General features: G+C 40.0%; 2 protein-coding genes and 1 long non-coding RNA gene across 4 annotated transcripts in view; 2 read left to right on the top strand and 1 right to left on the bottom strand.

Moving 5' to 3' along the window:
* LOC126928876 (phospholipase A1-like) overlaps positions 1 to 24,673 on the top strand; it is a 241,015-nt gene that overhangs the window by 20,026 nt on the left and 196,316 nt on the right. The gene's annotated exons all lie outside the window — the stretch shown is intronic.
* Positions 13,502 to 24,673, top strand: part of LOC126928868 (5-hydroxytryptamine receptor 1A) — a 117,359-nt gene continuing 106,187 nt past the window's right edge. The window contains exons 1-2 of one of the 2 annotated variants that reach the window (XM_050744710.1): positions 13,502 to 14,070; positions 20,674 to 21,204. In XM_050744710.1, coding sequence (XP_050600667.1) covers positions 20,805 to 21,204 — 400 coding nt within the window. In that variant the 5' untranslated portion in view covers positions 13,502 to 14,070; positions 20,674 to 20,804. The remainder of the gene's footprint in view (positions 14,071 to 20,673; positions 21,205 to 24,673) is intronic. The other variant, XM_050744709.1, reaches the window with a different exon arrangement.
* Positions 22,381 to 23,005, bottom strand: LOC126928889 (uncharacterized). The gene is made up of 2 exons (XR_007716991.1): positions 22,656 to 23,005; positions 22,381 to 22,585 (listed from the first exon to the last, which is right to left on the bottom strand). It is a non-coding gene; the product is annotated as an uncharacterized LOC126928889 (long non-coding RNA).

Raw genomic sequence — 24,673 nt, 5'->3', positions numbered from 1 at the left:
CTGATCGATTATTAGAGCGGAGATTTCGCGAAACGGATGACGCCCGCGCAAACATAAGTAGGTTAATATTGACAGCAATCAGACTGGCGGACGTTACAAACATCGTCGGCCGTGCGGACGAATTAAAATTGAAACAGGAATTTTCAATGGGAGCCGACTGCTCGCGGAAAAACAGCCGCAAGATTGACGCGCTATGTTTTCGTTTTTGCCCACATCCTGCAATCGTTGGCGTAAACTTAACCGGTTAACCGGGGAAAAAAAGAGAAAAGAGAAACATAGGAATGGGAAAAGCGCTTGAAAAATATCGATCGCTCGATTACGCGATTGCCTTCGGAAGTATTAGGTTGTCCGAAAAGTTTCTTTCGTTTCATAAGGTGATAATATAATAGATGAACAATAATTTCTGTTTTATATTATCTTATTGAATTATGTGTGATCCATTTCGTTCTATTTCTATTATCATGTTCGTGCATAATTCGATAAACTAATATAAAACAAAAACATTTCTATTATTTCCTTATAAAATAATTATAATTACAACTATTATATATATATAACTATATATAACTATAACCATAATAATATATAACTGTAATAATTATAACTATTATTTCCTTATAAAACGAAAGAAACATTTCGGACAACCTAGTATTTAGACGATGAGAAAATTCGACTACCCGCGTGTATACAGAGAGTAACGTGGGTCGATTCCGCGTGAAATGGCAAGTCAAAAATATGAAATAAAATTCTTCCGAATGTCGTTTCGATCGAAAATGTCAAACGTTTGTCAAGTATATTTAAATTTGGCTAATTATAGGGTCCAGGTGCAGGTAAACGAGTAACGGGAGACTATTGTACGTGGGAAAATGAGCGAAAAATGTGAGATACAATTTTTCCCCTTAAGGCCTCGTTCTCGAGAAAATGAAATTTGCACCTGTTTGGTTCAGAAGTGGTTTAGCGCAGGCGCGCCACTCATTTTCCAATTTATTTCTCTCGAGAACGCAACGTCTTATGAAAACGTTTCGTTACACATTTTCTACTTACTTTCACACCTGCAATAAAATCTTATCGATCAATTACGCTTTTGCTCATTTTGGCTCGGTCAGCCAGGTTCGAGTACGGTAGCGCTCGGTTCGTACGAACCTGTTGGGTGACAAGTTGGTTGACGCAGTCGGATCGTTCGTACGATATTGCCATGTTGGGTGAAAAAGGCGTACCTGTAACTTTCGCTCGATCATCAAGCAATTGCTGCCAGCTAGTACAAACACAGTTCATCTGTGCGTGTATGAAATAAAAAGACCGTAACTGTGTTTGTACATTGTGACGTAGGATGAAATCGATGCCCGATCGTCGAACGCAGAGAGGCATTTTTCTCAAAAATACCTTCTGACCCGGACGAACGATTGCGAAAATCGTAGCTTGAGATTTCCGCTCGATCTTTTCAGTTTCACTTCGTGTACTCGCGTATCCGATAGCAAGGGATCCTGTGCTCGTTAAACGAGTTACTAAAAAGTTAAAAAAAGAGAAGAAAAGAAATAAAAGTTGCCTGTCGGGTCGACCGGACGAGTAAATAATTCACCGCCTGTCTTTTCACCGCGTGCTTTTGATTCGTCACGAGTGTACGATAAGGTTCGCGCAATAAGTCAAAAGTCGAAGTTGCTATTCGGCGAAGAAAAGTCGACGTGCTCGAAGGATTCCATCTTACGGACTACGCGTGTTAGAACAAGCAACGCGGAGTGCTGGAAAAGCCTCGTTTCTCGTCCCGACGTCGGCGATGATCGATGAGAAATTCACGACGAGCGTGCGTTCCTGCCGGGCGAAAATGCCCGGTTTAGCTTTCCATGCCGGCTGAGGTCGAATTGCTCGACGTCTTGAAAATTTTTAACGCGCCTTTTAAACATCCCGCACCGTGTGATTCGTCGATCCCGCCAGCTACTTGCAACTTTTCGGATAATTTCAAGTAGCGCGAGAGAGCACTCATGGTGGAGTTGCGTTTCCATCGACGGCTAAGTATTCTACGTCCACTTTTGGCCGAGTTGCACTTCTTGTACGCAACAAATGCTTCTCGACTGTTTATATGTATGTGTGTTGTATAAAAATCGCATTTATACGTAGTTGGTGAATTTGTATCCGGCGTATATGGAGATATTTTCGAGAAACGTTCCATGTTTTCGAGTGCTCCACCTTTGTCGCTTTATCCTACGGAAAAATGCACCACTTGCAACAAATTTCACGACAGCAGTGGCAAAGACAGAGACAATGGGCAAGGTGTTTGTCGGATTATAAAGTGGCAGTGAATTTTTGAAACTGTTTGTCCGGAGAAGGCGAGAAGTGGACAGGCGATATTTGCGCGCTAAACGATCGATAAGACGCTAGTTGCGACGTGTAAGTTAGGAAAGTGGCGACGAAATTTCCAGTTACGAAAGAGCGAAAAGCTCGCAGTCATTTTGGTTATTCGTGGAAACGAGAGAAGGCAGAGATTGTACGCGGCGGAGAGAAAGGTCTGAAAGCTTTCAAACTGATGGAACCACAAATTGACGAAGAATCATCGGTTTCATTGCGAACTGTCAGCCAGATGGAATATTTCGTGGTGATTCGTCGTTTCCATCCACTCTACGTCATTTTCCAGACAAGAATCGCGCGACCAAAGAGGCTTCCGTGCGATCCGATTGCGTCTGAAAACGCGAATTTCAACGACTCTTCGGTCTCGTCTCTTTTCCTGTGTAAAGTCTTCTTTCGTGAAACAGAAAAAAAGAAAACAAAAAGAAGAAAAAAGAAAGATCTTGTAAATGCTAAAAGAACACGAAGAGACCGGCGTTCCGCTGAAAAAGAAAGGTAACTTTTGTCTTGCCGATGCATTGAAACGCGACGAGTACGAGCAGTGGTAGCGAAAAGCGGTGCAAGTGTATCTGGTACCAAAAACAAGATGAATATGTGCTGAAAATAACGTACAAGACGCGTCTTTCCTTAAATACAAATTCAAAGACTTCTGTTGCGAATTCATTGGAATATTCTGCATAGTCTGTTGCGATGATATATTTCCCAAACGATTGGAAACAGGGAAAATTTCAAAGGAAATTAAAATACCGCGTTATACGTGTTTCCTAATAAAGACAGAACGACGTTTGAACGTCTCGTTTCGGGCGCAACTATTGGGTTGGCAACTAAATGATTGCGGATTTTGTGAATTCCACTTATTGAGAAAATCCGCAATCACTTAGTTGCCAACCCAATGAGAGGGAAAAGCTGAGAATGAAAGCATTTAGAGCGGTTAGATTCGAAGAGAGGCTGAAGGAACATTGCAGGGAAGATACTTTGCGGGAGAGGAGAAGGCGGAACTGTGGTGCAAGAAACAGCAGAGTGAAGACAGGATATTTAAGCAAACACGGATACTAAACTGGCAAAGAATGAAACGGGACGAAAAGGAGTAAAGTATCAGATTGTCCTAAAAGTTTCTTTCGTTTTATGAGGAAATAATAGACGCGCAATGTCTTTTGTTTTATATTATTTTCGTACGATCCATTTTGTCCTGTTGAGATAAACACCGCGACATTTCACAGACTTGGTTTCTGTTGTAAAAAAACACGTTTGCGAAAGAAGGACACTTTCCGGTCAACCTAATAAAGTTGCTTTGTAATGCAGAAGGAAAGCAATAAAGAAACGAATATTATCTAACCATAGTATCTTTATGTCGATATAATTTGCTAAACGTTTTATCCGCGATCAGGCAAAATCTAATTGTTGAGAATTTTGGTTCTTCGTTAAATAATAGTATGGGAATACTAAATTTACACTTAGGATTTATATTAGAATAGTTATATATTTATTTGATAAACGATCTCAAAGATATTCATCGATACAGTCTTGCACGATGCTCACCTTCTTCCACGCCACACTGTTAACTGAACAGTTTACATTCCTTTGCCTTCGAGGCGCCGCGCACGCACATATTTCCACACACTCATATTCACATACATGTATCGCTGCTACAATGCTATCACATCTAGTCTAACACATAAAATTATACATAGCTCAATACTAATAAAACAAATGGTCACATCGTACGATGAAGAAATCGACCCATAAAACACGAGGAAGAAAGTGGACAGCAGATTGTATTTATATTAAACGACTGCAATATATTTCATACCGATACGTTTAAACACAGAGACACAGCTGCATAGAAAAAGCATGTTTGAAATGGTACAAGCACGATGGTCCGGGCACGATTTCATCGTCGATTCGGAACAATTTCACGGTCCATACGTAACGCGCGATTTCATCCCCTGCCGATATTCGATTTCGCCGGATGAACTGCGATTTTTCGACCGACTAAAATCAGGCGTGGACAGGGCATCGATTATCTGTCACAAAAATACCAGTTCGTAAGGTTGTTCGGCCGAGTACCGGATTTCGTTGATCGCCTATAAACATTCCCGTCGGGAAATCTGCAGAAAGAGACGAATCGGATGTCAACCGTGCGTCGTAAAAGCATTCTGTCTGTGTACGTAATCGTGTGCTCCGTACAAATTGCAGTTTTCTTCGGGCGGAGAGGATTTCTTGGCAAAGTAAGAGGATCGTGCAGGTCTTTCTCGGCGAGATTTTTCGTTCAACGACGCGTAACCAAGGTGTTAGGGAACGTGTAGTTGGATAGTTTCAACGATTACACGCCTATGATGTTCGCCTGTGTCGTGTCGGTGTCGATGTTCGTCTTTCGTTTCCTGCTTTTTCTTCGTTGTCGGTGCAAAGCTTAACCGAAGTTTGCCTCCATCGTGTCTGTACGTTTCTATTATACATACGCGATATACGTCTCTGTGTATGTACCAGCCTGTGCTATACACGTTCTATTTTATCTCTTGTCTTTCCTTTTTCCGTGTCGCTGATATATTTAACGTGGAATTAGCTGCCTCGTCGAATGAACGAATTTTTACGGAAACGTAAAACTCCGTAACGAGTCGAATTTTGAGAATTGCGAATTTGTTTCAGAAGAACATAAACGATAGCACGCGTGTATTTTTTTTGTGAGAAGGTGTAAAGTCAGGTATTACGAGAGCTCGTAAAATTCAATCCTATTTTTACATTCCACTTTATCCGTGTTTTATCTTGCCACCTGCGAGTAATTCTTTTTACGCGCAATACGGTCAGATTATTATTATTACTACTATTATTATTATTACTATTATCGGTGTTGTTGTTATAATCACTATGTCACACGTTGCATGTAATTTATACAAGCTGTTACATTTTGTAGACTATCGCGAAAGCACGTAACTAAATTTCGCTTAATTCCACGGAATTTTGAAACTTTATTATTATCCAACGATCGTTATCTCCTACGTTGCATACACAGGATCCCATTATCTTATATCCCTTGCATACGTTACATAGCGTCTCTTTTTCTTCCTTTTCCTGTGTTTACTGAGCCGCAGTTGCCCAAAGTACGCTCGCTTCGCTGATTTACGTTAATCGTGAATAATTTCGTTTCGATTAAACGATACAAGTCTTTTTCCTTTTTTCGTTAATTTTTAATTCACGCCACACCTACTCGTTGCTTCCAATTGTATTTGGTTTTCACTTTTCTCTGTTTTACCGGTTCACTGTTCAGATGACACGAGTTTAGACGATACGGAAGATCGATCGCTTGCAGGCAACTGACGATTTAGAATTTATAATTGGAATCACATCAGCGGAACTTCGTAGGTTTTTAAATCTAAATTCTATTTTTACTTGTATTCGTAATACTAATACTAAATACTAATACTAAAAGTAAATATATACTATAAATACTAGAAATATTAAATAGTAACACTAAAACGTAGATTCGCATAAAAATACCGAGGACGTAGAAAATCGAAGAACTAGGAGAACGAAAATTAGTCGATTTGGAAACGAAATTTGTGCGAATTATTCGCCAAGAATCCTCGTTTACGCCAATGATCGAAAATACCAACTACGATGATAACCATAGTAATCCAAGCTATCGCTTCTACTTATAAGTGTAGAATCACGGAAGCAACACGCCATACTCTAACGGCATGCTCTTAAAACTTTCCTCATAAGATTATGCAAGGTTTGCTCTGTTATCGCAAGGACAAACCACCGAGCAACTTATCCAGGACACCATAAAATCTGATCAAACTGGAGGATCGATGAACGTTACCGAACGACGACGAGCCTCGACGTAAAGTCTACAGTAAGCGTAGTGATTGCCACGCACGTTAAGCGTAACTCAATCAGCGTCAAGCGAGTTATAAGCACGTGATTCGCGCGGGACATGCTAAACACGAAGTTCTCCGCATCTCTTGCTCGCGGCACTTATCAAACTCTGCCTCTCGCGATAGACACGCAGACAGAAAGAGAGAAATTGTGCATTTAATCGTTTGACTGTGAACGAATACCGTCTTGGTTATAATGATCGTCATTATAACAACAAATTGCAACGACCTAACTTCCGCGTGGTAGCTTTCGCATTAATTTCAGACTTACGCGTGATTCGTGTTAAATAGCAATTTTATTTTGCTTCGTTAACTCGTTAACGAGACGGTTTCTCGTTACACTTATTTCTCGTTGCGTGGTTTAATGAGATTCGCTTTAACCTTTTACCGGCGAATGTAACAATATATAGGGTGTATCGTGATACGTGGGAGCCAGCTGAGGAGCGAGCAACAGACACGAAAGAAGAGAAAAGTTCGTACGAACGTGTGTCTTATTCGACCCTGTTTCAAAGTTAAAGCCATTTTTGTGTTTCGATAGTCCGCAACTGTGTACCGTCGCGATTTCCTTATAAATAGAAAACCCATAGTACCAGGGTCTATTTGCCTGCAACCTACTCCTTCTCCGGATTTCATTTTTACTTATTCAAGTTCTGTTCTATTGGCTTGGCAAATAAGTGATTGCGGATTTTCTCATTACCACTTAATGACATAATCCGCAATCGCTTAGTTGCCGGCACAATAGATCGTTGGATTTTTATTTCTCGAGCTACTTGGAAACAATGGTGCGTTCAACGCACATTGCCAATGTCGAAGTACTTGGCGTGCGTATACAACGAGCTTGCCAATAGATTCGACGAATATCCGGAGTTCTTTAAACATCGCGGAATTTCTTTGACGCGAATTTGCACGCAGACCGAGGGTGACCATTTTGAGCATAAAACGAGATAAAATGGCTACAACTTTGGAAGAAGATCGGGTAGGACGTATGCTTATACGCGCGAACTTTTCTCATCGCTTTTCTGCCTACTGCCCGCTCCTGAACCGGGTCTCGCGTATTGGGTCGTCCGGAAAGTTTCTTTCGTTTTACGAGGAAATAATAGACGCACAACGTTTATTCTTTTATATTATTTTTTTGTTCTGTTGAGATAAACACCGCGACATTTCGCTACGGAGCTGTATTATTGCTAGAAAAAGACTCTTTTCATAAATTGTTCATCGTAACAAACATATTTAACGTTATAGCATTCGTCGAAATACGCGTGACGTTATTATACGTAATTTATGTCTACAATGGGAAAGTAGAGGAACTACGTGGAAAAATAAATTTTCCACGATTGACTCGATTTAACGTAAATTTATCAACGAGCGGGACGTTCGATTAGAATTCGGCGCGGATACAGGAACAGCAATTACCGAGCTGACGCTACTAGCCGAACTAGTGGTTTTCTTCTCTCTGCCAGTTGACGTTTAATTCCTGCAATTTCACCTTTATCGAGATTCGCAGGATTCGCATTAGCGTGATTATATTCCGGGATACGGTCTGGCCCGCTTTTGCACGGACCTGTTTGTTCTGCAGACCCTGGCCCGAGTGCTTTTATCCTAATTAGATCGATTTAATGAAGAAATAAAGCGATCGACGAGCGCCAGAGGAACTCAAAGGCCTGGTTACAATCGGAAAGTCGACGAGGAACTTGTTGCTCCTCGCTTCTTCCTTTCCGGTTGCAACGTTATAATTCGAAATTGCGACGATAGTTGACGTAAAGTGGTTCTTTGCTACTGAACGAAGAAAAGAGCAAACGTAACACGAGGAATTAGGAGAAATTTTGTATTTTACGTTACCTTTAGATTGATCGGTACACGTTCACGGAATCTCTAGCTTCACGTAACGCGCTTTTTCTTTTTAATTCGTAGACTTTTTACAATCAATTCTCATTGAGAATTAGAAGCAAATTATTTTGACGTGGTACTGTAACTTGGATTTGGTAGACTTTTTAGATCAATTCTCATTAAGAATTATAAGCAAATTATTTTGACGTGGTACTGTAACTTGGATTTGGTAGACTTTGTACAATCAATTCTCATTGAGAATTACAAGTAAATTGTTTTGGCATGGTACTGTAACTTGGATTTGGTAGACTTTGTACAATCAATTCTCATTGACAATTATAAGCAAATTATTTTGGCGTGGTACTGTAACTTGGATTTGGTACGCTTTTTACAATCAATTCTCATTGACAATTATAAGCAAATTATTTTGACGTGGTACTGTAACTTGGATTTGGTAGACTTTTTAGATCAAGTCTCATTACGAATTATAAGCAAATTATTTTGGCTTGGTACTGTAACTTGGATTTGGTAAACTTTTTAGATTAATTCTCATTAAGAATTATAAGCAAATTATTTTGGCGTGGTACTGTAACTTGGATTTGGTAGACTTTGTACAATCAATTCTCATTGACAATTATAAGCAAATTATTTTGACGTGGTACTGTAACTTGGATTTGGTAGACTTTGTACAATCAATTCTCATTGACAATTATAAGCAAATTATTTTGACGTGGTACTGTAACTTGGATTTGGTAGACTTTGTACAATCAATTCTCATTAAGAATTATAAGCAAATTATTTTGGCGTGGTACTGTAACTTGGATTTGGTAGACTTTGTACAATCAATTCTCATTGAGAATTAGAAGCAAATTATTTTGACGTGGTACTGTAACTTGGATTTGGTAGACTTTTTAGATCAAGTCTCATTACGAATTATAAGCAAATTATTTTGGCTTGGTACTGTAACTTGGATTTGGTAAACTTTTTAGATCAATTCTCATTAAGAATTATAAGCAAATTATTTTGGCGTGGTACTGTAACTTGGATTTGGTAGACTTTGTACAATCAATTCTCATTGAGAATTATAAGCAAATTATTTTGGCGTGGTACTGTAACTTGGATTTGGTAGACTTTGTACAATCAATTCTCATTGACAATTATAAGCAAATTATTTTGGCGTGGTACTGTAACTTGGATTTGGTAGACTTTTTAGATCAATTCTCATTAAGAATTATAAGCAAATTATTTTGACGTGGTACTATAACTTGGATTTGGTAGACTTTGTACAATCAATTCTCATTGACAATTATAAGCAAATTATTTTGACGTGGTACTGTAACTTGGATTATAAGAGTTTATAGTATGTTTGACTCTAGTTGAATCTAATGCTTCAATCTAAAGGGTATTGTCTTTTTAGTCTGCGGATCTGATCCGTCGTGTCAAGTAGTTGGGTAACTAATGGGTTTTGGTGGTTGTTAACTCTTATATTATATCTGTTACTGAATTTGCATATTTCTTCTTTAACTGTGTAACGCGCTTGACGTCGATTTTCCTTCTACAAAAAAGACACCGCGATAGGAATCAGTTTTTGTACAGATTTTATATTATAACGTTGAATCGCAGCCGTCTTCCTTTTTAGGGGAAATTAGGAGCTGATTGGCGGTTCGTTGGTAACGAAAGACACGTTGAAATACAAAGGACGAGGGAAATTGTAAAGAGGAAACTGTAAGGTATTTGTGGATCCATCGTTGTGTGATATCGTGTAAAGGATCGAGCGACACGTACATATAATTATCGTTAGATTTCGTCAAAGGGTAAATTCGCGTACAACTCCTTTGTGCTTACCGCATTCGCCGACCACCGACGTGAAATTACGTCTTTTGACGACAACTACAGCTGAATACCGCGATTTGAAATTACATCGTTTTATAAAATAGTAAAATGCCACGTTCTTTACGAGTCGATTTTCCAGGTATATAATCTACATACGTACGGAATTCTATCATTTAAAACCATACGACCAAGATAAATTAAAAGAGAAAATAAAATTTCTAGGATCGACCAGATGTATCTTTCGATATGCAACGTGCAAGTATCCATCTCTCAGCCGTGTTAATTACTGAAATTAAAATTAAAAGCCCGCTTTAAAGTGGAACCCACGCGGCTCCTATAAAATTCTCAGAATTGTAAAAGCTATTCGCACGAAAGCTCCATCGTACGTACACGAATGACGGAATTGCTCGTAAAGAAGGTTCGAGCAGAAGCGGCGAAGCTTCTAGGCACTTTCCTCCCTGCGTTCGATTCGCGTTCCAAGTTTTAAAGACTGCAGAATCATTATGTGTGTGGCAGTCAAAGTGTTAGTCTTCTTTTCTACCATGTGAATCGACCTTCAGATTTTACGTTCGTCCGTCTGGGTGCACTTTATTCAGCAGTCTGTTAGCCAGGAAATTCGAGATATCACGGCGAGATAGCGGGAATTCCCTTAAGGTTAAATTACGAGCTATCGGTTCTACCATTGTCAAAGGCGAAGAAGGATTTTTCATAGGAAAGTTGTTCGTTCCGACGCGGACTATCGTAGAATCGTGTGTCGAGGTTAACTCTGGATTTCCAACCCCGAAAGGCAATCCGTGCGATGGTAGAGTTTCGAAATTTGTGCAACGACCGTGCGCAAAATGTTTCTAGTCGGTGAATAGTTGGCAACAAAGGTGGTAGTAAAGCGCGGTGGTTGAGTTGGATAATGTCGGTTGCTGGAAAATTTAGCTGGCAGAAGAAACTTCCACTTCGCTTTTCTCCACCTATTCGCGTGAAAATTTATTAACCGTGGTCACTCGCCCCCTGGCTGCTCGCATCTTTCTCCAATTTTTAAAGCGATTTTTATCGCGTTCCTCTTGTTTACCAAGACAACGTCGAACGGTTCTCGTTAACGAACGCGACTAAACGTCGAATTTATAGAGCGCGAAATTTAGCGGAACAACGTAAAGCGGAAAACTTCCGCTGGAACGAGTGGTTCCCACGCGAGGACGATATTAGCTCGCCGATGGAGTCTCGCGGGATTTTCCTTCGCTCGAGCAACGTCCGAGATGCTCTCGTCTCTTCGCTTATCGTTATCACGTTTCGTTCGACGAGATCGGCCAGTTTGATTATTAAAATGCTCGCTTTAATACGGTTTCTCCGGAAGATGGAAATGAATTTCTTTCGCCGCAGGCGGACGGATGTTTGCGCGTCGTAATCGAAGTTTCTAATTGTTTCTGAGAAATTCTTGCGTCATTATCGTCGATGAAAATTTATCGTGTAAGAAAGATAGCATGAGAAACGACAGCATAAGAGATCTCAAAGTATAGCAGCTCATTCTCACCCAAACCTTCTGGTTTATTAAACATTTAGTAACTTTAAACATAAAGTTACATGCTCTATCTATATTCGCTATTTTAACAGCAGCACGATTTAAGAAAAGTGCACCACGAATTGTTTCATAAGGATTACAACGTGTCCTTGCTGTTTTTGCATTGAGAATATTTTTCGCTATATCTTCACAACAGAAATCAATTTCATCGTCTATGGTCAGCATTTTAGGTCCCTGATGTAACCAGTGTTGCATTTCTTCTAACGTAGATGTATTAGAATTTGGATTTCTTATCCATTTCTTTAGAATCTCTTTAGAAATATCGCTCCAACTTTCCTTACATCTCGCGTGTACCGAGAAATAAATCCGCCTCTAACGATATTGCCATTTTGTTCATCGCAATTGACGCTATCGCACGCAACGCTGTACGAGTGTTTCAGCTGTCTAAAAGAAATTTCCTTGCGGAATTTCCCGGCTATTCGTTTCAGCAGCCAGCTTCTTCTCCGAGATGTAAAAATGCACTGAAACGTTTCGCTGCGGCTCGTGAAAGATCCCAATCGCTTCGTTCCTTCATAGCGTACGTATTAGGTCGTCCGAGAAGTTTCTTTCGTTTTATAAGATTTATAACATTTTCCGTTTTATATTATTTTATCGAATTACGTATGATCCATTTTGCTTTATCAAGATAAAAATCACAACGTTTGACAAATTAAGTCTCTTGATTTTATAAAGACACGTTGTTGTAAAAGACGTGTCTGGAAAAGAAAGACACTGAACGGACAACCCAATACAAACACCAATACAATTTTAAATACATTGTCGGTGAAAGTATCCGAACACTCGTACAAACATTTCATAGACACGTCGACGCGCGTGTGATGCAACAAATTTTCAAAATATCAATCGCGCCGTAAAAATACTCGATCGTCGCTGTTATGTCGCGCAAGACATCTGAACTCCATCCCGCGCTGCTTGACAGCCAACGGTCTACGCGCCGTCCTTCCGACCCTCGATAAATCCAAGGACCAACCGTAAAACGTAACTTTTAACATCATTGTTTCGGCACGTGTTTTCTGTCTATAGCAGATTTTAGAAAAGTCCTTGGGTTTATTATACGCTCTTAAGAATTACGGAGAAAGCGGGTAGTGGCCTAGCGCGAAAAGCGGAGATTTATCTAACGGAAAATCCGGGGTTTCCCTTAAACAAAGACATCAACTAGCAACATTGGTAGGAGGTTCCGTCCTATCTCACCGCTCATTAATATCGACTAACCAATGGACATGGCAGATCGTTGCCCTCAGCTTACTAACGAAAAATGTGAGCAACGAATCCGTTTTCTTCGCTCAAAAACCACACCCACACCGAGCTTTCCTCCGTAACTGCATGAGAGCAAAGGGTCGGTCTGTTCGATCGCTACTTCTATTACAGCACGAGGGCCTTCATCTATCAGAGTGTCGTATCTCAAAATCTCGTCTACGCCCTTTGTATCATACGTAACGGTGTAACTCGTTAGTGTATTGAGCGTTGGAAATATAAATTTTATAACCCTGTTAATCGCAGTGTTATACCACATCAACCACCCTTATTATCCTAAGCGAAATAAGGGGATCGATCTATTCGTGGTGTCGATTATTACAACCGTAACGGGAATTTACGACTCCCGTTGACGCGTTTTCTCGCGACCGCATCTGCCCGCGATAGCTCGAAAATACAGTCGCTATTTGAAATCGTATTATACGTAGCGTTTCTGTCGTTGCTACGGTTTAGCGAATGTTCCATGGTCCCCAAAACGACTGTCAGTAAACGAACTGTCCATCGTTTGGAATTAATCAGCGTGTCGTAAAAGTGGCGCCAAAAACAATGATTCTACGGAAATTCTACAGAAGGGAAAATGTGCAGGATGCGACGATAAAATTCTCAAGATCAGCCCAACATAAACGAAAGTTCTGAAACGCCGGCACGAACAGGTGTCCGCGGTTTGTGTCGTCGCGACGGTGGGCCGTCCGTGGCGACGTGGCGCGTGCGTATAGCTGGAAAAGCGGTTATATCCAGCAAGAGGACCGCGATCAGGGTTGGACGAAGCACGGGGGGTGAAGCACGCCGCCGGAAAGAAGGGGCGCTGCGAGGAATGAGGGCCAGTGGGCTAGTAGTATTCGTGATAACGTCGCCTCAGTAGATCGTCGGCCGTTGCGCGGCTCCTCTCGCCAACCCTCGCGAAATTCCGCGCGAACCTACCCCAAGCTGCGGCTGTCCTTACGCTTCGCAGAGAACGCGGTGCACCGTGAACCGGAAGTTCGAGCCGGAGCAATCGCGAGACACGTGTTTCGCGCGCGGCACCTCGCCAAGCCGAGGATCGTTCGATGGAATTGTGGCGAGTGAGTGGTCGTTCGAAGTTCCTTCTGTAATTCGTTCAGATTCGTGTTGAAATTCGCGTGTTGCGTGCACGTGTGTCTGTCTATCTGTCTGTCTGTTTGCCTGTCTGTGCGTCGCGTTCTTGATTCCGTCGTGAAAGTGTTTAATTGAAATTCGAAAACACTTGCCAAGTTACGAAGTTGCGAAGAAATAGCCGCGCGCGCGCGCGCCTGTGTCTTCGTGTGTTTGTGCGCGGTGCTGTGAAATCGAAGAAAAATTGCTTCGGTGGCTGTCGTTAATGTCCGCCTGTTAATCGATCGCAGATCTAAGAAGGTGAATCGAAATTGTTGATCGTAAATTAAATTTAAGATGGTCGTTAGAGGAAGGAGAGAGAATTTGCAGATTTTTGTACGTCGATGTTGACGCGGTATACGAACGTGTTTGTTATATTACGTTGGGGGTTGCCTGGTAATTGGTAGGAGATAGAAGAAGTTGAGTCGAAATTGTCGATTAATCGTAAATTAAATTTAGGGTGGTTTTTGCAGGGGGTAAGAGAATTTGCACGTTTTTGCGTGTCGAAGGATCCTGTTAATTGGTCGCAGATCGGACAAGGCGAATCGAAATCGATCGTAAATTAAATTTAGGCTAGTTTTTAGAGGAACGAGAGAGACAGAGAGTGTGCAAGTTTCTACGGAGGTAGAAGTTTGTAATGAAAATTTAGTTCTTTTGGGGAATTTAAGGTTGGAACGTTGGAGAATTGCAGGTTCCATTGGGGTTTTTATTTGGAGAATAATTACATAATTGATTTAGGAAAGGAACGAAGAAGAGCGGTGGAAAGGGTTGGCAGTATCCCCTAGCGGGAGAGGCCAAGGTTCCACCCTTCTTGATAAGAAAGATCTACTTTTTCGCGCGCTACTCCAGATAAGATTCGATTATTAATCGCTTGATTGGTAACGCGAGAACTTTTCTTTGAAAAAAGTTTCATTGTTCCATGAAATATAATTATACAGTTTTTTTCTTTCTCACCGAAGAAAATTCTATTTGAGAAATTTGTATTCTTCCATAGAGTATCGAATATCCTTGCGTTCTATAATTTGTGCAAGTAATTTTCTAAAGTATGCCTTAAAATATCCAAATGGTGAAATACATTCGTTTCAATTTACAGATACGCGTATTAGGTGTCCTGGAAAATATTATGCAAATACAGCTTGCACGAATCTCTTGGAAATGAAAGAATCGTTCTATCAAAGTAAAATTTAGTTTGCTATTATAAAAGATCATCTTTCGCTTCTTAAACATACAGCTATACCACGAACATGTGTTCAATTTTACTATCAATAAAATATTGATTTTGTTCTTAATGCTCAATCAAATCGTAAGAAATCTCTCGTTATCTTTCGTACCTTCCCTTCAGAAATTTGTCTACCCCTCTATTTCTCTTTTCCCTCTTTGCGTTATAGCAGCGCATTACACAAAATCCCACTTTTGTCACAAAGCTCTAGCTATCCAGCTGCCACTCGTCTATTAATAAATCGTCAAACACTTGTAATCGTCGTTTGCTCGCGTTAACGAAGGTTTCCTTGTCGGCTTTCCAGCAGCACAACTGTTACGATTTAATTTGAATTGCCCTGCGGGCGACCGATTGCACCGGGTCGAGATATCGGGTTATCTCGAGCCACAAGGCTCGAGAGTTTTTCGTCCTGCTACTCGTGAATATTCAAACTGCACATTGCCCGCTAATAAATTAATCCGACCGAGCTGTGCCTCGTTTCTCTGCCGAGATGATAATAAATTGAACTCGTTTATTCTCATCCGTAACACAAAACCGCCCAGAGAAAATTGCACAGATGCACGTCATTCCGGACGAGAATGAGCATTGTTACAACGTTGGGTTTCGTGTTTTTCGTACGCTAGGAAACGAACTGCGATGCTTTCCGATCGATCGTTCGATCGTGAAAGTCGAACGTTCGAATTATTATATTTCTACGAATCATCGTGACCCTTTAAATTACCTTTGCGATAGATAGATCTCGATGATGTTCATATGCCTATCATTTTCTTTGCTTCGATTAGAGTCGAGTAAAATAAAAGAACAGCGATATATTCGATAAATTTAGAAAACGAGCGAAAGATCTGTCGGAGAAGGTGTTTTACGTTCGTGCGTCTTCGAATTTCATTTTAGATTTTCGACGTCTTTTCGAACGTAAGCGGATTAGATACCACGTTAATTCCGAGACAAACGTCCATGCATTTGATAGATGAAGCAGAAGAATGGAAACTACGTGGAAAAAGAATTTTCTTTTAGATTCTCCGCCAATTTCGTTTTTCTTTTTCGCAAAGAATCATGTTCTTCGGCCTGGTACAATCAATAACGGGCCGCCCTGTATAACCACGTAGGTCGGCTGATGCTGCCGAGAGTCTGCTCGTGGCAATGAAGGATAACCCTTTCTGCGGATGGATCTATGGCTTTTCCGGCCAGGAATCGGGAAACGTCGGGTTGATAGCACGCTGCCAACGAACGTTCTCGCCGCGTGCATCGATAGAGCCGAAAATTTCCCCGTCCAGACAACGTTTTGCTCTTTTAACCGGTCGATATCGATTTCGTTTTTCCGCAAGTATTGACGTCAATTCGCTTCCACGTAAGCCGATTACACGGAAATCGATGGAGGTGCGCTGCTTTAATAACTCGTACACATCTTTACAACAGCCATAATTACGAGAGATGCATCGTGATCGCCAAGAACGATTCGATAGAATTTTTTTTTATAGAAAAATTGTTTAGAAGAATATGGTGCTTAGGCATAAACAATTAATTGAGAGAAACTAGAAATATAAGAAGAATCTTTGATTGCACGAATCAAGATGTATAGAAACCTGGAGAGAGAGGGAAAATAAACTGGTCAGTTTCGAAATTTATTTCTGATAAAAATCGACATATATATGGTATCGAAGTAAATTTCGATATTTTATAGTGGTAAACGCAAAACATTATTTTATGAAGATTGACAGTGGACTGGCTTACGCCACTATCATCTCGAATTTTAACTTTCTTTCGATCTCTGATCGATGAATCTCGTAGATTTTGATTCTCGAAACGAATCTGTAAATTGCTATGTTCCCAGCACAGTATCGTACATCATCGCTGCATACATACGTCATACCGTCGCCGTCGCGTGTTTTACCAAACCGTTTCGCTTTCGTACGAGAAACAAAACGCGATTTTTCGGTTCTTTCTACGCTCCCCTCAGAAACGTACGTTCCATCGCGTCCTACGGTCAACTTTCCCGCTGGTTGCATAGTTTTCGAAACAAATTAAAAGCGAGAAAAGGTGCGTTTTGGGTGTCGTTTCTCACTGAAATCTTCCTCACAGGGGACAGGTGCTACGAAAGGAACGATGTTTCTTAGCATCGATTTCTCGCGATATGATCGTAGGTATGAAAACCCAAGTTCATTGAGAAGCAAAAGAAGAAAGTGTGTTCATTGGCCTGCGATAAAAATGTATTACGAGCTCATCGATAGTAACAGAATTTTAAATTTTTAAACAAGTCGAAAATGCCTCTTTCGCGACTAGGTGATTTTGAACGGGTCGTCGGGTTTGCGTCAAGAAAGGCGCCCGTTGATGGAAATAAATTTATCGCCAAGTACGATTCTACGTTCTAACGCTACAAAGCGGTAGAACCTGTGACAAAAATGAACCTTCTTGCGCTATAAATCATCGGTTACAGAGTGTAATTTATTTCAAATGCTTTGGCAGATTCTTCGATTACAAGGTAAACGTTTCCACGAAATTTGCGTCCTAGAAACCAAGTTCGACGTAGGAATATCCACGAGTGGTATGTTACAAGTACGTATACCGGAAATCTACGAGACATTGAAGTAATAAAATAGTTTGCCAGTAGCCTCGTTCAAGACTATAGATGAGCTATATCGCGAAACAAGCTGAGAACGAGGAAGATGATCGATCAAGTTTGGCGAGACCTAGGCAAGTTGATACAGGGGCGCATTGATCCGGAGAATAATTATTTCGACATTGCGTATACCACTGGATGAAAATGAAATGTACACACTGTGTGGCAGTAAGTATTCGATAAGCGCAATTCGACATAATCGAGTACATGGTACAGGCAGTGTATCGAGATAATTTCTATCAGTATGAACCTGGGCCTGTATCAATTTGCCCCGGTAACCTACTCGTTGAATATTCTCGTTTCGCTTGAATGCGAGCTACTTGTAGCGATATGGCGCTTCGTATGTAACTTTGTTTCGTAAAACGCCGCGGCGAAACCAAAGGAAATTTTCCTTTTACACCCGAAACGCGTCAAGTCCGTTGTTGCTATTGTGTCGCGAGTGAGACCTCGGCGAAGTTTACGCGAAACGACTAGACAGTGTCAGAAACGACGGAATAATTCTCGTTCGTAGTAGGTTTCGAATTTCGGGAAAATGATCTGTCTCGTTGCAAGACCATCGAAACCCGCGCCTTTCGTAGCACCAGACCCCCGCGTATCGACAAATTTCGTTCTAACGTCGCGCATTTCAATTACGAGAGACAATTCGTTGGCTACAATTTTACAAAGATCGTAGGAGAAATGGAGCGATCTCGACGAAACGACTGGACGTAAATATTTCAACGAGTTGGAAAGTGAGTTCTCTGGCAAACGGTTGGATGTGTTTGACGGATCGATAGACTAGCAAAAGGAGGACTCGACGATGAAAGTTTGGTCGGTCAGAGCGACATTGTCACACCGGCGACGATCGGAGCCGCGCGATCGGAAAATGGAAACGGGAATCAATCGCGTTTTCGCGAGTAGTTCCACTACGGGCAAGCTTGTTGTCTCTGATGACTTGCTGCTATCCTATTTGAATTTATATTGGTGGCTCGGTATTCGATCCACGCGAAGTTTGTGCAAAAGCAAACGATACGATGTCGTATCGTGACAACACGATTCTGCGCCAATTTATTCGACTGTACGCTCGATTACGCGTATTCGGAAGTGTTGCTGCAACTAGATGCCCGTCAATTAACTCGTCGAGGACTAGCGTTAACGCGACATTTAACCCGCAATTAACGATGGAACCTGCTTTAGTTTACCTGGCAGCGATACCTATACGAGCAATGTTTACCTTGTTGAAAAGAGTTCCGCTGTTTTATTGCATCAGGCATATTTTAAATCGAATCGAAATACTGTTTAGCTAAGTATGTTTGATAATTATGAGATACGTATCCCATAAATAGGTGACAAAATTTTTGCATAGCTCAGGTTGCATAAATATTTAGATAGGACGTTGTTCCGTAGGTTCCAAGAAATTATGAAAATACAATCATTTTTTATCGGCAACATGATCGAAAAATTTGGAAGAATGCAATCGAGGTACGAAGAGAGCAGAGGGCAAATTTGGAAATCGTTAACTTCACATAATCGAAACTTGGTAACAAATGGATGAAATTTCAAAATTCAAACGCTATTTTGTTGATAGAGGTGGATATTTGTATCGTACGTCGGAAATAATCGGCGAAAATATTTTTTAATGTTCCTAGAAAGTGATCAATTTCGATAACAAGTATGCTTTTGTTTATCCGATCGTGTGATAGCGAGTCAACGCTTGAGAGTAAAATAATATGAGACGCAGATGTGAGATGATGCGGGATTTTGTTTTGTTTGTTAATATTAATTATTTAATATCATTACAGTCGCAGATAATAGAGCGATACAACAAAATATGTCAGTTTACCTTAGTGATATTATGCAGTGTAACGATGATATCATAGTATTAATTGGATCGAATTCACGTGACATATTAATCAACTATTTATAATTTAAAAGTAAAATACATATCGATGATAATTGCGTATCGACAATGAAATAAATAGATGACACATTTCATGCGAAAATGCAAACTGCCAATTAAAAAGAAAATGATATTTCAAAGAAGGGAACGTTGCCAGAAGAAAGAAACACCAGCTACATGGAACTCGTTGTACGAGAGTCTTCATTTTATTGTAATTTCTGATACTCTTAGTATCTTTTGCCATGATATATCGTCTCTGTTCTCTTTTCGAAGACAATTAACCTTCTCTTCTGATTACTATCCACTTCGATTCGCTACTACGCTCTGCAGACGAAAAATATATCAAAGTTGAAGACGACGTAATCTGAACGAAAAAAACGACGAATTTATATGGAAAAAGATTGATAAATTACATGGAAGATGATTTATTTAAATTCGTATAAATTCATACTCGTATTTTATTTTCGTATTTATTTAAATTCGTATAAATTCATACTCTATATTACGAATTAGTATAGAAAACGAATATATAGAAACTGAATAAAGTACAACAGCGTGAAAAGCAATGAAATTTCCTTAATACTTTACGCAATTATCAAAAGAACGGTCGACTGTTAACGTTAAATTAAACAGTCCAAGTAATTGAAATGTTGCACTTTGCTTGAAATCTCTCCTTCCTCTCCATTTACGCTAGAACCTCGATAATTCGACGAAAACCAGGTCGAAAATGCACGCAATTAACGAAATCATCGATCAAACCTTTCGCTTGTTGTTAGAAAATCTAACTGAAATCCTTGTTTCTTAATAACTCTTCGTTCGTTTCGAAAATAAAATGACGAAATGGCGCCTACATTTCAATATTCCCTCTATCTCTCCATGCTACGCGCGTAAATTTCTGCACCGTCAAATCTCCCATAAAAGGCGCGACGATCGGCTAATAGTAATTCATAAATAAATGTGCATCGAGGTTCTACCTGTTACGATCGAACCAATATCACGATCAACTTGAAAACCAAAGCAATCACCATCCGCGGAGAATGGTGATCCAAGAAGAATCCATCGATTTTCATAAATTTATTCAAAAGCTAAAGATAGAGACGACGTTCAAAATTCACGGAGACTAACGAAAGAAAACAAACATCCCTCTAGAGAAATCAGCACGTGCACGATCCGATGGATTAGCCAAAGAAGACGGAGAAGCAGGAAGACGCGGTCGTAGATGCCAGCGGTGTCGTGCAGCAAGTAGACGCAAGAAATTCCTAGATCAGCCGTTTTCAGCGATGACCGGCTCGTCGACTCCAACGACCGGTCGCGCGGATCCTTACGAGGCCGTGGTCGATACCTGCTACGAGAACCTTCTGCTGATCGCCAACGGCAGCGGCGTGCTCTGCGAAAGTTCCCGATTCGCCGCGCCTGGAGCACTCAACGACACCGATTTCGACGGTGAACCGGTGAATGGAACAGGTCTGGACGTCGATGTCAATTTGAATAATTGGTGGGCTATGTTAGCCCTGATCTTGGTCCTGGGCACCGCTGCTGGCAATATTTTGGTCTGCCTGGCTATTGCCAGGGAAAGGCGGCTTCAAAACGTCACCAATTACTTCCTGATGAGCCTGGCGATCACGGATCTGTTGGTCGCTGTGCTCGTGATGCCTCTTGGGATTCTTACGTTGGTCAGAGGTAAGCGTTCGGTTGCATGAGAAACTAGCGTGTGGCTGCGAGAAGTAGCCGGCACACTATTGTCTTATCTATCGGTGTAGTTAGTACTAATTAATTAGCTTCGGGTATATCGTTTAATCGTCGCGTGATTCTCGAAAATTTCAGCAAACTTTCAAAGTGAAACGTACAGTTTGGTAGAAAAAGGAAAAGAAAATAAGAACTGGCTTCATTGGAGCAGAAGAGCGTGCATTAGTACGTTTTATAGTCACCGTGTATACGCTGTTGAACGACCGATGTGCAAAATTGAGTTCTACTTGATAATATGAAAGTTAAAGCGTGTGTAAACTGTTGGCTCTTTGTTAAAAAGATAGTTTAATACTTTTGTATAGCGAACGACGACCAATGTATTTCAAAAAACGCGTACATGATTCCATTGAAAATCGTGTACCTGGAAAATATCGAACTCTGTTTGTTCGAGTTTCAATGGTGCGGTCTTATCGACGATGCAAAAGTAGCTCTAGATGAATATATTTTCTAGATTACTCGAAAGCTTTCTAAAAGTTTGAAACTTTTCGTGCACAGTTCTAAATTGAAAGCTCCTCTAATTGAAAAAATAATTATGATTTCTTGCCAGTCTGTTGCCATCTAGGTCGTCCGAATAATTTAGAATTAGAATATCTAATGTACGAACATTTTGTTTGGATTAGCTGCTGGAAATGTTCGATTCGTGGAACTTTCACGATCTGCATAATATCGTAATTAAGTGAAATTTAATCCAACGCCGAGTGTAACTCGCAAATTCCTGAAATATTCCACTCACGTTTCTACTGCAATGCAGCCATTTTTCTTGCGTTCTGAGAACATTCGACGAGATATCGAAATCTTAAAAATATCGCTCTACGGAGATGGCCCCGTGTCCGAATATTAATGCGAGTATCTGTGTACGTGCATAACGCCTCTGACGCGATCGAATCGTTTCGTCTCTCATCTTTACACTTGGCGAATCTGGGTAAATTGAAACAGAGAGAAAGACACCGACGAGTAACGATTTAAAGTTCATTTTTATAGACAGCTCGGCTGGAAGCTTGTTCTTTTGTTTCTTTCCCTTTGTTCCTTTCTTCCTTCCCTTTTCGTTCTATATATTTTTTTTCCAGATAAATTGAAAGTGCAGGTGTAGGATAATTGAAAAATGTCAGGCTGTCGAAAATAATTTTAATTAACGGAAGAATGCGCAGGAGGATGCAGAGACGTGGTTAACGATGTTGAACGAGTTTTATGCGGAATAATTGGATCCCTCTGATTTATAGCGTCGAATAGAAGTAACATTCTACGTAAAATTGTTTGTAGAGCATTTCTCCTCTGATTTTCTTGCTTGCCCTTTATTTTCCGCTTTCGTTTCATCCTGTTATCGTTACATTTAGAAGCTATAATTATATAAATCAACTTTTAACTCTCGTACATACGGTACGTACTTGCGCGTCTTACTACTCGTTCGTCCTCGATAGATATCGACGTATAAACTCACAGTATGCTACACGTAATCAATGGCTTTGACAGCCAGGCAACTGTTAGGTCCAGATCTTTGACAAAGTTTTACACAGCAAGTCTGTTGTTAGACAGGACAATGTGGGCGAAACTTGGAATCCGGAAACGCTGACCAATTTTCACTTGTCACTGATTTCTTGGCTATTTGCTAGCTTCGCTACTATCTCTTGCTTTGTTACGTCACGTTTTAGGATGACGCGTACATGAATATCGAAGTTAAATGATACACATTGACGTCAATGAATGTTAATTTTCATTAATGAAATTTAAATATTAAAGACAGCGTCGATTATGCTTAAATAATGATGTCAAATACGACGAACGAATCTAATTTTCCCAGAATATAACACACTGTTAATTAGTTTTAGAACTTTAAAAGGTAGTATTATTTTAGATGAAGTAACGATTTCTACGTATTTCGGACTAGGATTATTATTAAATTTGCAATACAACGATAATGTTAAATCCGATTAAATAACCAAGATCGATGATATTTGCAAAGTTTAAAATTAATTCCAACATAAAACTATGGTTTAAAATATCTTTATTTCGCTGTAAAATATTGCTGTCGATAAATATAGATTGGTAAATGCACATTTAACAAGAAATTCATAAATTCTTAACAATATATTGGTGAATATATAAATGTGAATTTGTTTGCATTTTGTAAGCGAAATATATTTTGCATAATGCTATGAAGAATTACAATGGCATCCGTACTATCTTTTGCAATAAATAACATGTTTTCATATTATCTATGAATCATAAATCTTGTACGATACGGAATTCGTATAGCGTAGAATTTATGCTTTGCGCCATGCATTACAATAAAAATATAAAAAATATATATATATGCGAAAATAAAAAAATATTTGACAGAGAATATTGCACGAATGTTTAACAATTTATAAAGTAATTAGTATACTGTAATAACGCAATGAAAATAGAAATTTTACACAAGCAAATTTTGTCCCAATCTTATCATCCAAAAAATATCCTTCTATCGTTAGCAAAATTTTGTTCAAAATGTACACATACTTAAGCATGTACATAAATGTTGTATACGTAAAACAGGTTCTTTTGACTATTCCTTAGCAAAATCTCATGCATATCTTTTATACTATGAGTAACAATAACAAAGAATAACAACATTTGAATATAAGACACGTGTTCAAGACACGTGTTCCAGCTGAGTAAAACTTGCAATTAATATTAAATATTAAATTAAATTAAATAACGTTAAATTTATCTTTCAGACAATTTTAACAATTCTTCTAACCTTCTAATAGATCGATTGATTCTATCGAAAAGTAATGCGACGTACAGGTATGCGACTCTACAACGAAAACTTGTACAAGCAGGGAAAGTGGAAAAATTACTCGCACGTTTCACCAATTATCTGTCAATGCACAGGTTGCAGCTGGCGACGAATCTCCTGGTTTTTACTTTCGAGAGTAGATAATTCCACGCTTTTAAACGGTATTAGACCTCATTTTCCTTACGGCCAATCGCGCCGACAATTATACTTCTCTCGCGATCCTTTCTGGAGAGCTGATCCATTATGCATAAGAAAGCCCGCTGAGCGAAAAACGGCCTTCGGTTTTTCCACCTATCACGCGAGAAAGGCGATCACCTGTGAGCTAACTATCCTCGAATTGCTTGCAAACTGATGTTTAGAGTTTGCATCTGGGGACCAAGCACGCTGGAATTTATTCTTTCGATCTTCCTCGAGGAGAACAGTTGCTTCTAAAGGGGGTGTATCGCGCAACTGGGACAAACTTATGGCTTTAACTCTCCGCAGGTAAACGTATCTTTTTGTACTCTGCGAACCGAGTCATTTTTGTCTAATTTTTGTACCATGTTAGGTCGTTAAAAAAATCTGAAAAATTTCTCCGATATTCGTCGACGTCCTAACACTCGCGTTGTACAGGGTGCAGCTGAATAA

This window comes from Bombus affinis, chromosome 2 (genome assembly GCF_024516045.1).
Source record: "Bombus affinis isolate iyBomAffi1 chromosome 2, iyBomAffi1.2, whole genome shotgun sequence".
In the NCBI taxonomy this organism is placed as follows: domain Eukaryota; kingdom Metazoa; phylum Arthropoda; class Insecta; order Hymenoptera; family Apidae; genus Bombus; species Bombus affinis.
This window is presented reverse-complemented; position numbering and strand designations above follow the sequence as displayed.